The 13,062-nt window shown below is 35.7% G+C and overlaps 1 protein-coding gene across 38 annotated transcripts in view; it reads right to left on the reverse strand.

Moving 5' to 3' along the window:
• The window catches only part of TRDN (triadin), a 241,826-nt gene that overhangs the window by 37,516 nt on the left and 191,248 nt on the right, over positions 1–13,062 (reverse strand). For all 38 annotated transcript variants that reach the window (XM_088140165.1, XM_088140069.1, XM_088140090.1 and 35 more), the window contains 4 exons: positions 10,411–10,458; positions 7,503–7,541; positions 2,017–2,067; positions 471–518 (listed from right to left, as the gene is read on the reverse strand). In XM_088140165.1, coding sequence (XP_087996291.1) covers positions 471–518; positions 2,017–2,067; positions 7,503–7,541; positions 10,411–10,458 — 186 coding nt within the window. The remainder of the gene's footprint in view (positions 1–470; positions 519–2,016; positions 2,068–7,502; positions 7,542–10,410; positions 10,459–13,062) is intronic.

Here is a 13,062-nt window from a genome sequence, read left to right on the forward strand (position 1 = left end):
CATCTTATAAGACCTGCTAAGGTGGCTGGAGATCAGAAGGCAATTAGAGGATAATGCAAAAGTTCCCTCCAAGCCCACTCCCAAGTTCCAGTTTTTCCAGCTGAAAACCTGCTTCAGTAGTAATCCTACTACTACTGTAGTACAGCTGGAAGTAAATCAACCCAGCTACCAAGAGAAGTCATAAGAAGATTGGCTCAGAGGGTTTCAGAACCAGCTGGCAGTGGTGCAAACCCAACATGTGGAAGAGCCATTAGATGAAAGTGAACTAAAGTTACAGCAAAAAAGAGGACAGTGGTAAATTAAGGACCCTCTCTTGTTTGATAGCAACACTAAGTCCATTCTGTAGTTTTGTATATAACGCTCCTCATATAACTATCTTAAATCGCTTTAGCAACAACAATAAAAAAGTTTCTGAAATCTTAAAATAGTCCTAGTTAAAAAAAGAATAAGAACTTAGAAATTATATTTACCTTTTCCTTTGACAGCAATAGGAGGTTTCTCTTTTTCTTTTGAGATATCTATAAAAAATAGATATCATTCATTCATTTTGTTTTATTTTGTTTTGCATTTTTTCTTTTTTAAAAAATCACATTTATATACATGCAGATGCAGCCATCAAGAATGGAAGTTGATGAGTATTATGGCCAGAAGTATAAGTTAAAAAGATATGTAACAGTTAAGAGGTCTCAGAAATATTTTGATTGATTTTTCTTTCTCCATTCATTACATATTTTTAGTTATATCATAGGAATCTTATGCTGTGTTCCTTTGTGTGGATATTTATCAGAAGAATGAGGAAAGAGTAATTTTGGGTAATCTCTCTTGTCAAATGTAGCTTTGGGGGGTGGGGCTGCATGGAAATGGGTGCAGATTGCTTGTAGGAGTCTGGAGGGAATTGTCAAAAATAACCCCTTCTTTCATTTGTCAGTGATGAATGTATGCTGTCAGTGGAGAGGCCACAATTAGTCATTAAGCATAAGCTTTCCTTGAACCAATCCAAATTAGCTAGTTCTTTAATATAATTAAGGAAGGAAACTCTCACCCCATCCTTTTACTGCACATTGGAGCAATACTCTTTTCCCCAAAGTCCTCCCAAGTGTATGCTTTGTTCAAGCTTTCCTCTATCACTGTTTGTTTCCCTTAAAAGGGTCAATATTTGTCTATTTTTTTAAATTAAAATCAATTCACCTCTTTACTAAAATGTATTTAGTTTCTCAATAAAATATGTATATTGCTTTTCATATGCAAAATACGCATGTTGTTTTTCATTAAAATAAACTATTTTTCACACAATGAAGGCTTGAAAACATTTCTAGGGTGGCAAATCTCTCATGAGGATGTTCAGTTGAGCATCTTTTCTATCTTGCTTAATGATACTTATAACCACACATTTTATTCTTTTTCCCTACGCAACCATGGCATCTAGAACATCATGAACCAGAGCCTAGAACTAGGACTCTGGACTTAATGATTTTAAGATATTGTGTATCTCTGCTGCATCTAGAGGGTCACTTGTACATCCTGTTGAATGGGACCTTTTCCCCAAAGTCCTGCTGTTAGTACTGTTGATAGAGTTAATTCTGACAGCAAATAGTAATGGAGTAAGCATCCATCTTATAAATAATGTATCAGAATTATCCCTAGAGAAGTGAATGTGGATTCAGGCAATCCACAGAGAGACAAATACACTAAGGTACTGATTATTTCCAGGTGCTGAATTTCTAATTGTACAGAGTGAACTTTTATAGGACAGGAGATGATGCTTAGCTGTATCTGTAATTTGATCAGAATATCAATCAATCTGAGTACGTTTAAACTTGCATTTAATGTAACAAGATTTTATACAGCTAGATCAAGTAAATAATACCAATCATTATTATTCCCATCAATAAACTTTTCCAGTCTTTTTGTTAACTCTACAGGCTTGAAAAGGATTTTGTCCAGGTCTCTTCACTACTTTTGCAGTCTGAAAATAAGGTTAAAAAGTCTTAAAACATTAAAAATGTATTTCTTTACCCTTTCTCTTCTGGGTCTGTGTGGTCTTCATTAATTTTTCTTTCTCAGGCTCTGTGTAGAAGCATAGTTAGCAAACATTAATCACATCTAGCAATTAAGAATCCAAAACTGAAGCTACACCAAAAATGATATGCAGTTTCGTAGCTGAGTTTTGAGATGGATATATTGCTAATTCTTTTCACAGTAGCAGTAGTAACTATCACTAGTTAAAATCATGAGTGGAATCTAACTTTTTCAAGCTGGGAGTGGACAAAGCTTGTGTTCACAGAAGAAAGAACTGCACTTACACAACTGCACTTACACCTTCCATGACTACAGCACTCTTCCTTTGAAATTTATTCTGTTCATAAAAGAACATTAGACACTTCTGAGTGTAAGCATCAAACTATCCTAAACTTATGGCTTGATCCTCTAAAGATTTTTGCTACTATATAAACAACAGGTGATCAGTCACACTGAATGTCAATAATGCATGGCGTTGCACTTTGACCTTTCCAATTTCAGGATCAGTGATGCTTTGGCAGGAATAGAAGAGTGGAAATAGATGGGCAGAAATAAATGGGGACTGATGTCTTGAACACCCCCCAGTCATTTCAGATCTTCTTGTATCTCACTCAACTGGAATGAAATAATGCTATAGCTTGTAGCAGTCTAGTTGCATTCAGTTATAATATGCCTGACTTGATGTGGCATTTTAAATGCAAGACTTTTAAAAGCCATGGAAAAGTATAATGCCAAGCAAATGAGTTGTAGAACCTATTTGCTAAGACAAGACCCCGCGGGTACTGGATACTCAAATAATTTCCTAGTTGCCTGACAATGTCTAGATATATAAATATACAAGGATAGTTATGCTTTGTCAGATCAAAGATTCTTTTAGTTATCTAGACAGCTGACATGTATCTGACTAACTTTTAGCTCCTGTATTTATGATTTCATTTATTTAATAGCATTTGTAATCTACCCCTACTCTAAAAGGATTCTGGGTGGCTAACAGCAAAACACAAAGCAGATTAAAATAATAAGAAACAATATAAAAACCACAAAACAATAATATAACTGTATTGCTATTGCAGAAAATGGTTGTAACACCCAGGAGGATTCATACTCTCCTTTTTCTGTTGTTTCTGGTATAAAATAGCTTCTCTTTTGTATTCCTGTGAGTAGCAGAGCAAAGTAGGGACTTAGATTTCTAAAAGCAAGTCTCTTCCCTTCACTTCTCCCCCAGTTCGCTCCTCATAATCCTCATGCAGTTCAGCTCAAGAGCGTTAATCTTTTAATTCAGAACTACTTTGCCAAGGCTAGCCACCTAGCAGTGAGTGTGTGATGGGTGAGCTGGTACTGCTTCACAACGACTTTCCATAACTTTTAGGCAAGAAGGATAAACAGCTGGTGTGATTCATTAGAACAGTGTTTCTCAACCTTGGCAAGTTTAAGATGGGTGGACTTCAACTCCCAGAATTCCCCAGCCAGCATGGCTGGCTGGGGAATTCTGGGAGTTGAAGTCCACCCATCTTAAACTTGCCAAGGTTGAGAAACACTGCATTAGAAGTATAAGTCATTGCAACAGAATCTAAACTACCTAGAACAAGGTTCATTATAGGCCAGTCCAGGAAAGGTGCTATAACTAGCTGGAACTCTCTGTGGAACATCCACAATTGCCTTTGACAAGGATAAGAGGCTCCCAGGTACCATGAGAATGTGAAATTCTGCCCTGTATTTACACCCTTCTATTGAATGCTGCTGAGCCTTCTTTCATTGCCTTGCCTGTGAATGTGTCCCACCTATGCCATACTTTGCAGGTAAAGTTATTCTGTGGCTTGGCTTTGTTTGGTAAATCCTTTCAGCTTCTCCTTCAGTTGTGTGCACATTGCATACAAATCCAGAAATCTCTCTGCCCACATTTTGCTACAGCAAAACAATCGATGACTCTTTCTGTAGTGTAACTAGGTGTATTTTGAATAGGTCACCAATCCTTCTGATGCCAACAACCATCTTCGCAATGCAACACTGTGCATGTGTGGCCCAAGAAGCATCTTCCTGCATCTTACCGTCCTGGCTATAGCATGTGGAGGTCTATCAGCCAAATCTTACCCATATTTACCCACATAAGGAAGCCCCATTGAATTCTGAGAGCTGACTTCCAGATAAGGCTGAAATCCTGAGCATATGGATTTCCAAGTAAGCTTCATTGTACTTAATAGATCCTACATATTTACAATGCATAGGAAAGGATTGTTTATAAGCCTTTGACAATAGCCAGCCAGATGCCATGCAATTGCTCCCTATGGACTTCATATTTAAATGAGACAGAAAAGGACAATGGAAGTCAAGGAGATTGGGTATTTAGTAGATGTGTGGAAATGATTTTATCCTTTGCCTTTATGAACCTCTAAAGACATACCAGTCCCACTATCACATATGCTTTTTTTTTTTTTTTTACTGCTGACTGCATTCATGTAATATTCAATATTTAGCCTTGCAGTTAAATCTTTCAAAAGCAGACACATATTTATTCCAGGTTAAGTATTTGTATATAATCAGAAGCAGGAAGAACTCTGCAGTTTTATCATACTTATATTTAAATTTCAATTTTGCTTTCAGTTGCATATTATTATCTTTACTTTTTAAAGGTGCATCATAATTTGCTTCTTTTTCTTTGATGTGTTCTGCAAAAATACATATCAGAGTTGTGCTAATTTTCATACACATACAAATTACAGATGGTTGAAAATTTAGGTGAGCATATATCATATTATAAGCTGGCTGTTTTATTTTGCAAGTATACAATTAGGTTAAGTTGTGGAACCATCTTGAGAAGTGTGTCCCTTAAAAGAAGCACACAAATATTTTAAATTCTGTTTTTACATAATAATGGTATAAGAATTAATGGTCTGAAATGAATATTGCAAGATAGAAAGGAGAAGGGTAATATACTAGATGCTTAGGATACAGATAATTATTGACATATTATTTGCAGTTCATCCATGTGTGAGTTCATAATCCTGCACAGAAGCTGTGGATCAAAGTGAATGTAAAACATCTGCAGACATACATTTTCTACCCATTTTCTGTCAAATATCGTTTTTCTCATCATGCTAGTTTTAGTAACTCTCCTCCATAAAACTTGGTAATATTTTCCAAAGGCTCAAATGTTCTCTAGGTTTTGGATATGATATTTGATTTGTGATTCAGTATTATAATTAATATTATTGCATGCTGAATGCCACAGAGCACTTAGAAGTAATAACAATCTATTGGGGTATGATTTATGCATTTCCAAAATTTAAGCATTCATTTTATCAAATTTTTATAACTGAAATGGAAAATCACTTTTTAATCCAGAAAAAGAATTGAAAGGGACTTCCGGTGAGGAATGGCGAACTAACACCCTACAATTTTTCCGCTCCATAGATCGGGGGGGGGGGGGCATTATGGTCAAAAAGGGAGCTGGATGCTAGATCTGAACTGCTGAAATTCTCTCTGGATCAAAGAGAGATCTTGAGATCACCTATATGTACTCTGGACAGCTGTTTTTTGTGAATAGACGGCAAGAATCAATGTTTTTGCAGTCGTTTGTGATCAGCTGGGAGTTGCGGGTTCCTTTATGCTCTGAGCTGTTAATGCAGCCTTTTATGGACTTAAGGCTTGACCAAACCTCATTTTTTAAATCACTTTGGAGCCTATTTTTTTTTTACTTTTTTTTAAGATTGAAAAACCTTCAGACCCACAAGTTTTGTATTTGCTGGGTGAGTCTCTCTTCAATCTGTTTAAAAGGAAATAAAATTACATGTTTTCAGCTTTGTAAATTCTTTAATGTTTTCAGTACACAGCAAAAGGCAATTATAGTGTTCTTTTTGGAAAGTTTTTAAATGCTAAGGGTTTGGATGAAATTGATTTAAAGAAAGACTTTGAAGTTAATAAGAAAGATCCTCTTACATGGGATTAATTTTTCTTGCTTACATTCTAAGCTGCTAACAAGGCTTTGAAGGCCGAGTACTAGAGGGCACCAGATGGCTATTTGATATGTTGGCCCAAGAAGTGTTTGAGTTATTTAACTCTATACTGGAATCAAAAGTTGCTTTTGAAGAGGAACAAGTCCCTTTGAAGATAACCGAAATGGATTTTAAGGTGGACTTAAAAATTACAACCTACAAGAAAGAGATGGAAACATTGGATTTACAAATGGATGTTCATTTAAAGATTAAGAAAGGCATACAAATAACATACCAAAAGAGTGATATGGATTACCTTTTTAAATTGGAATATAAGAGATCTACTTGAATTACTATACAGAAATTACAAATGGACTTGGATAAAGATGACAAGAATTCTGAGAGAAGAGACAAAAACAATTGAAGAAAGCAGAAGCTAGAATTTTACTTATGGGACTTAAGGATTGCTGGAAGGAAGAAGAAAAAAAAATACAAAATTGGTTTATTTGGTTATGGTTAAAAATGAGTTGCTAGCTCTGGTGATGTTTAAGGGTTTGATTGAATAGTTCTTTTTGGAAATGTTCAACTAGCTATAATGGATTAGTTTGCTACATCTACATTACTATTTTTGATATGTAAATAAGTGGTTACTATTTCTGGCAATATATAATAGTTTTTAATTTTTGTAACATTTAATTGTTAATTGGGATTTGATTCTGATTATTAAAGAGAGGAATTAGGGGGATTTTGATTAAACAGAAAGGGGGGGCTATATACTTATGTTGTTAGGTATTTCTCTTAACTTTTACTGGACCTTTGCTGATTAATAAGGAGAGCTCAAGATTTAGAGATGAGTTTATTAAAAATGGGATGAGGTATGGAATGAAGATGCATTTGGTTCTATTTTAAGAGAAGCGATAAGTTGTTAATGTTGAATATACTTGCTAGGGATGAAGGAGGAACTTTCATTTTCTTATTCTTTCCTTCTTTTTTTCTCTTCTTTTTTGGGGGGATTTTTTCTGCACTTTTAAATTTTTCTTTCAATGTATTGTTATATTAGGTTTTTGTATTAGTTTTATCTGTTTAATATAATTCTTAAGAAAATTATTGGAAAAAAAACCCAGAAAAGAACTGAAAGAAAGTACAGCACCGCTAATATAAAATATATACCTACAAATAATGAATATATTGACACATTAATAAAACTGTGACCAGAACTGATATTTTTCTGTTGTACAAAGAATTGTGCAGTCACTGTTATGCTGTGGAAATTGTAACTGAGCTCAACATAAGAAAATAGTAAAATACAATAATATTGACATTGTGCAATCTAATATTTGATTAATTGTGCTCAGGTCCATAATTTCTTATTTCTTTAACTGTCCACTTGAGAAGCATAGTTGGGCTATTTTTTAAAAAAATGAATTATTTTTATTTCTAATGAACATTTGAGATGTTCTTGTAATACTTTAAAAGAATGAAAACATGGAGAAATATTATTCATGGATAAACTGTCTGCTAATTTATCATATGCACAAAATATATACTTACTGTCACACACCTTACTTGATTCTTTGGAGTTTGATTTATCTACAAAAGAAGAAATGAGAAAAATAATCATCCTTTATTTCCTCATATAATAGCTAAGACAATATGGTTAATAGGAAACAGTATGAAGAGATACATTTATTGAAATTAAGGTGGGAAAATCATCAGATTAAACGTGTATTTGCATGTGCAAAAAAAAAAAAAAAGCTCAGACTGACATCTCACTCACCATCACTCAGCAAAAGTCCATCAATGTTTCTTTCTTAGCCATATTATATAAGTTTTTAATGCAGTGGAATCTGCACCAAAACCATAAGCTTCAGCTTATTTCATTCAACTGAAAAGATGGATGTGGTCCATGATCAATTCTTAATATTATCCAAGGACACATCCCTTGAAACGGAAAGCAGCCAAAATCTCTGTTCTCCTATTATTTTGGTCCTGTTATCAGTACTTCCCTTCAGAAAAGCAACTTTGAAATGGAAAAATCATCACTGAGATTTTGATTAGAGATGAGCCAAATACAAGGAGTGTTTGAAACTATGAGTTCAGATTTGAGGCATGCTACTCACATCCTATTCATGTTTTCCAAGAATGCCTGTGGACAAAGTGTGGAGGGAGTAAAGAGCAGGAAGAGATGAAACTGTCAAAAATGTGCATTTTCTCATCTTAAATTGTTTTGCAACTGTTTGCATTTTAAAAGGTCAATATGAATTTCTGTAGACATCTTCTTTGCTCTTCCCCTAATGTATATGTTCTAGTAAATGTTTTTATCTAATATTTACCTTTTTACAGGTACTTTTCTTACGTATATGCATCTCTTACAATATTCTTAATTAGAAAATGGTCATAAAATTTGCAGAAAGGAAGGGCAATTGCATTCAGTTTGCATACTGGCCTAGAGGTGTAAATTAGAGATGTTTACATTTGGATTTCTCCTCTGTCTCTAGGGAGAAGGATATCCATGTATAAGCAATGCCCCAATGCCCATGTCTTCTCATTGCCTCCACCATGGCATGACCTTTTAGACCTTGACTGAGAAGGTCTGAAAGGGGATTCCAAGCCAATGTAAATTCAATTCTAAATTGAAAATATTTAGAATCCCTTGCTGCAATCAGAAACCCACACTTTACGGCCTCTCATCCTTTGAAGGCATGAACAAGCCTTCAGATGCTACCTTTGGACCTTTTGAGGTTGATACTGGAGCTTATATCTTATACCTATAGCAAGTGGCAGCATCTCTCTGACTAGGGCTGATCTCAAGAAAAGTAAGTAGTGTTAGACCAGATACTGTCATGGGAGACAACCAGGAATTTCCATACTGGGAAGTTGAACAAATATCCCAGAAAAGGAAGACAATGACAAGCCAATTCAGTATTTCTGCCTAGAAAAATACATGTGCGTGTCCCAGAAATCACTTTTGAATTGAAGGAGTCTTTGCTTATATTTATCCTGCTTCCACAAACACTTCCAGCTGACAGTTTGAGACAGATTACTCCTTGGGCCTTGAGATGTAAATGTCACATCATGCAGCCCAGAAAAGAATGAAGGCAACTAAACTCTGTCATTGAGTTCATGGAGATGGTATGTTGACAGGGCTGAGCTGGCTACATTTATCTTCTCACTTTTCCCACAGAAACATTTTTTTTTTTTCATTGAGGAAGAGACAGAGAGAAGGAGACAAGACAAGGCAGAAGAATGAAAGCAGGATTGCAGCATCATGACACAAAGATCTGCCTCCTTTGTTTGTGTATCATGAAATTGGATGCATGTACAAAAGGGCAGAGCTTGCAGGACAACACTGCAATACTGCTTTCATCATTCTGATAAAAGCAGAATGTTCCTGCAGATGTCCATGGGATAGAATCAGAAAGATAGAAAAGAAACTTGGAAATGGAACTACTTGAGTATCCCTTAAATACTTAGAAGTTAAAAAAAAAAAAAAAGTAACAATTTTTAAGTGTTCAGCTTAAACATCCAAAGAGTCAGCTGATTTTGGACATGGACAAAGATACATTTGCCTACATGTTTATGTATGAAGCTATTGTATAGTCACTAAGGCAATTTTCACAAGAGATACTACAGTATCAACATCTTTCTTCTACATTTAAAATCTAATAGCTTTTTAGATGATATCAAGAGAACTAATGATTAAATCCCCTCTAGGCTTGTCATTATCATTCCATGAAATATTTGGAATCAAGCAACACTTTTTTTAAAGTAAGAGAAATACTTAGTGCAAACTACAAACATGTCATGAATAAGTACATCACAGCAGTTGAAACAATTTTTAATTTTTTCATATGTTTAGGTCTCTGTGACATTTAGCTTGTGTTATTCTGAGTAAATATTAACTTTATATAGAGTTAACTTTAATATTAACTTTATGTATTTATATAAACCTTAACTTTATATAGAGTTTTCCTTTATACCAATCTGTTGTTTTGTTCTGCATTTAATCTTGTACGCTGATTTAGCCATCTAAATAGAAACATGTTGAAGTCCACATTCTATACCTATATTTGCCCACAGTATGCAATGCAACTTACTTTAAAGATCCACATAGACTGCACTGCTAGATATTGTAAAACATAAAGAATAATGCCTATGCCACAGAGTGTTCATCTCCACTGAAAGTATTTATGCCACAAATCAAGTTGGTTAAAAGAATTTAGGCCACAAAAGATGACATGTCTGGATAAACTGCTACATTTTGTCTCTGCATTTGGGTTCATACAAACTGAATTCTGTCAGAATGATGTTTCCCAGACAGATAGAAAAGACTACTCACGGAGATAGCTAAAGAGACAAATTCAAGGTTGTCCATTTCTTGAAATGTGAAATGTGTATTTTTTTAAACAACTCTGACACTTGCTTTAGATAATATCAGCTTCACTGAGTTTCTTTTTACCTTGTTCCACTGCCTTCCTAGGTCTCTCTTCTTTCTTTTCATGTAATGCTGCAAAACAAAGATAAGGTACATGTAACACTTTCTAGTCTCAAAGAGAATGGCTTATGTAAACAAAGGTCTTTTGAAAAAGCATTAAATCTCTACTACTTATTGAAAGTGACTTTTCACAATATTGATTAGAACATAACAGAAAATTTAAAATTATGTAATAACATTGCATTGTTTGTATCTTCTAAGAAATCTACAAGTAGATTAGAATCTTGTACAACTGCAGAGAGAAAAAGAACATGATAATTATAGTGATATAAAATCCTACAGCAAGTTGGTCAACCTGAATGCACTTACCTAGATGTCTATCCTACTGAAGTTAGTGGGAGAAGAATATAGTGCATTAATAGACATACAGTACTAAGATCGAGAGGTCACAATTCCTCTCTACTTTGGCCAAACCACACCTAGAACATTGCATCTGATTCTGAACACTGCATTTTTTGGAAAGACATTGACAAATCGGAGCATATCCAGAGGACTCAAATCAATAATGATAAAGTGCTGAGAAGGAAAAACCTACAAGGAATGATTGGAAGGTTGTATGGTTGAGAAGAGAAGACTGAGGGAAAACATAACAGTTCTTATTAAATATCTGAAGGGCTGTCCTGTAAAAGATGGAGCAGAATTGTTCAGAATTGTTCCCAAAGACAGGACAAGAATCAATGAGTTTAAACTGTAAGAAAGTAGATTGGTTGTACATCAGGAAATGTTTTCTAATGGTGAGAGCTGTTCAATAATGAAAGAACCCATCTTGGGAGGTGGTGGACATCTCTTTGCTGGAAGGGTTTAAACAGAGGTTGGATGGCCATCTGTCAAGAATACTATAGCAGACTGGACAGGGGACTGGTCTAGATGGCATCCAAGATCCCTTCCAGTCGTTGTTTTCTATGATTCTATGAACATAATTCAGGAAATGTAGATTTAGTAATGTGTGCTAAATGTATAGTGATCAAAAAACTGCTTTACTTAAAGGTTGATATAGTTTCTTTTGAGATGTGTTTCATTCCTGATCCCTTTGAAGATAGCTACATTGTTTTGTTGGCAGCAATATGGATATGATTCCCCACTGCTTTCTTCTGGGGTGCTTGTTTCCTAGCCTAGCCTAGCTTACTTCTTTGGTGTTCCTTAGGAGTCTCCTGTGCAAGTATTAACAAGATCCCATCTTGTGTAGCTTAGACTCTCAGATGAGGTCAGCAGTATATAATGTTAACTGAAGCACTATGGCTCCTGCTGCAATAAATCTATCAGTTTCAGCTAATATGCCAACAACATCCTTTCTTAGAACAAAATCTAAAAACAGTGATGCATGCACTGTAACTCCTATGTTTGATTACTGTTTAAGCTCTATGGGGGGCTGTCTTTATGACTGCTCCAGCAACTTCAGTTTTTACAGAATTCAGAAGCCGGACTAGTCTCTTGAAAAACTCAGACCATTTTAAAGTTGTGTCAAAGGCATTACACTGGCTGTCAGATTATTTCTGGATGAAATTCATAATGCTGGTTATTATCTTACATGTCCTCTGTGTCTTGACAGAGGACACACTTTTCTACAAGGTTCTCCCATCTTCCCCACTCACTGAGAACATCTGAGGCAGTTTGCCTACAGTTTCTTCTGAGTTCTTCTGGTGGCAACTTGGGATCAAGCGCTTTGGACAGATCTTTTTTTTTTTGTCTGCACTCAGTCATTGCTGACCCTGCAGTGACTGCTTGGACGAGTCCTTGCAGTTTTCAAGGCAATTGTTTTTCAGAAGTGGTTTGCCAGAGCCTCCTTCCTAGAGCAGAGCCCAGCTGGCGAGTGCAGGAGGCGGGGTTTCCGTTGCTTCGCACCCTTTTTGGGCGCGCACGGTTTTTCGCGCTTACCGGCAACTGCTCCCAACTCCTTTTTGCAAGGCGCCACCAGCATTTTTCCTCCCACCGGAGTGAGAGTACCCATTTATCTACTCACTTGAGTTTTCGACCTGTTGGGTTGACAGGAACTGGGGAGGAAACAGGAGCTCACCCTGTTTAACGCGAAGGCTGGACTCGAACCGCTGAAGCGTTGACCATTTCTGGCCGGCAACTTTCAGCGTCATTAAGCCGCTCCGCCACTGCGTCCCCCTGGACAGATCTTTAATTGTTGGTAATTTTAATTCATTTTAACGCCCATTATTTAAATTTGTTTGCATGGTTTCAACTTATTATAAACCACTAAGAAAATGTAATGCAAATGAAGGGGTACTCCCAAGAATATTATTCTCAAGAAGAGTATTCCCTAGAAAATGTAACAATATAAAGTTCATACTGGCAGATATATTGTTGCAAGAATTACAGATATAAATATTTATATTTATAAATATGACCTTAATCTTTGGGTTTGCATTGTCTCTACATTCTTATCTTCCCTGAAATGGGTGTGAGAAATAAACTAGAAGCATCTGTTGCTATTCTTAATCGCATTTTAGCTTGTTACCTGATTCCTAAACTATCCACTGTTTTACCTATCCACTGTTAACCATTGTTTGTCTGTTTTTAGTTATACTGGAAGCTGAAGTTTCATTTTAAAGATAAGTAGATAATTCTTTAAATTCCCCTTTGCAGCAGGGCAGAGGAGAAGAATGTGCA

The sequence above is a fragment of the Python bivittatus genome, unplaced genomic scaffold, assembly GCF_059951505.1.
Source record: "Python bivittatus isolate LINGU-HERP-01145 unplaced genomic scaffold, Pbiv_v1 ctg000020_np1212, whole genome shotgun sequence".
NCBI lineage: Eukaryota > Metazoa > Chordata > Lepidosauria > Squamata > Pythonidae > Python > Python bivittatus.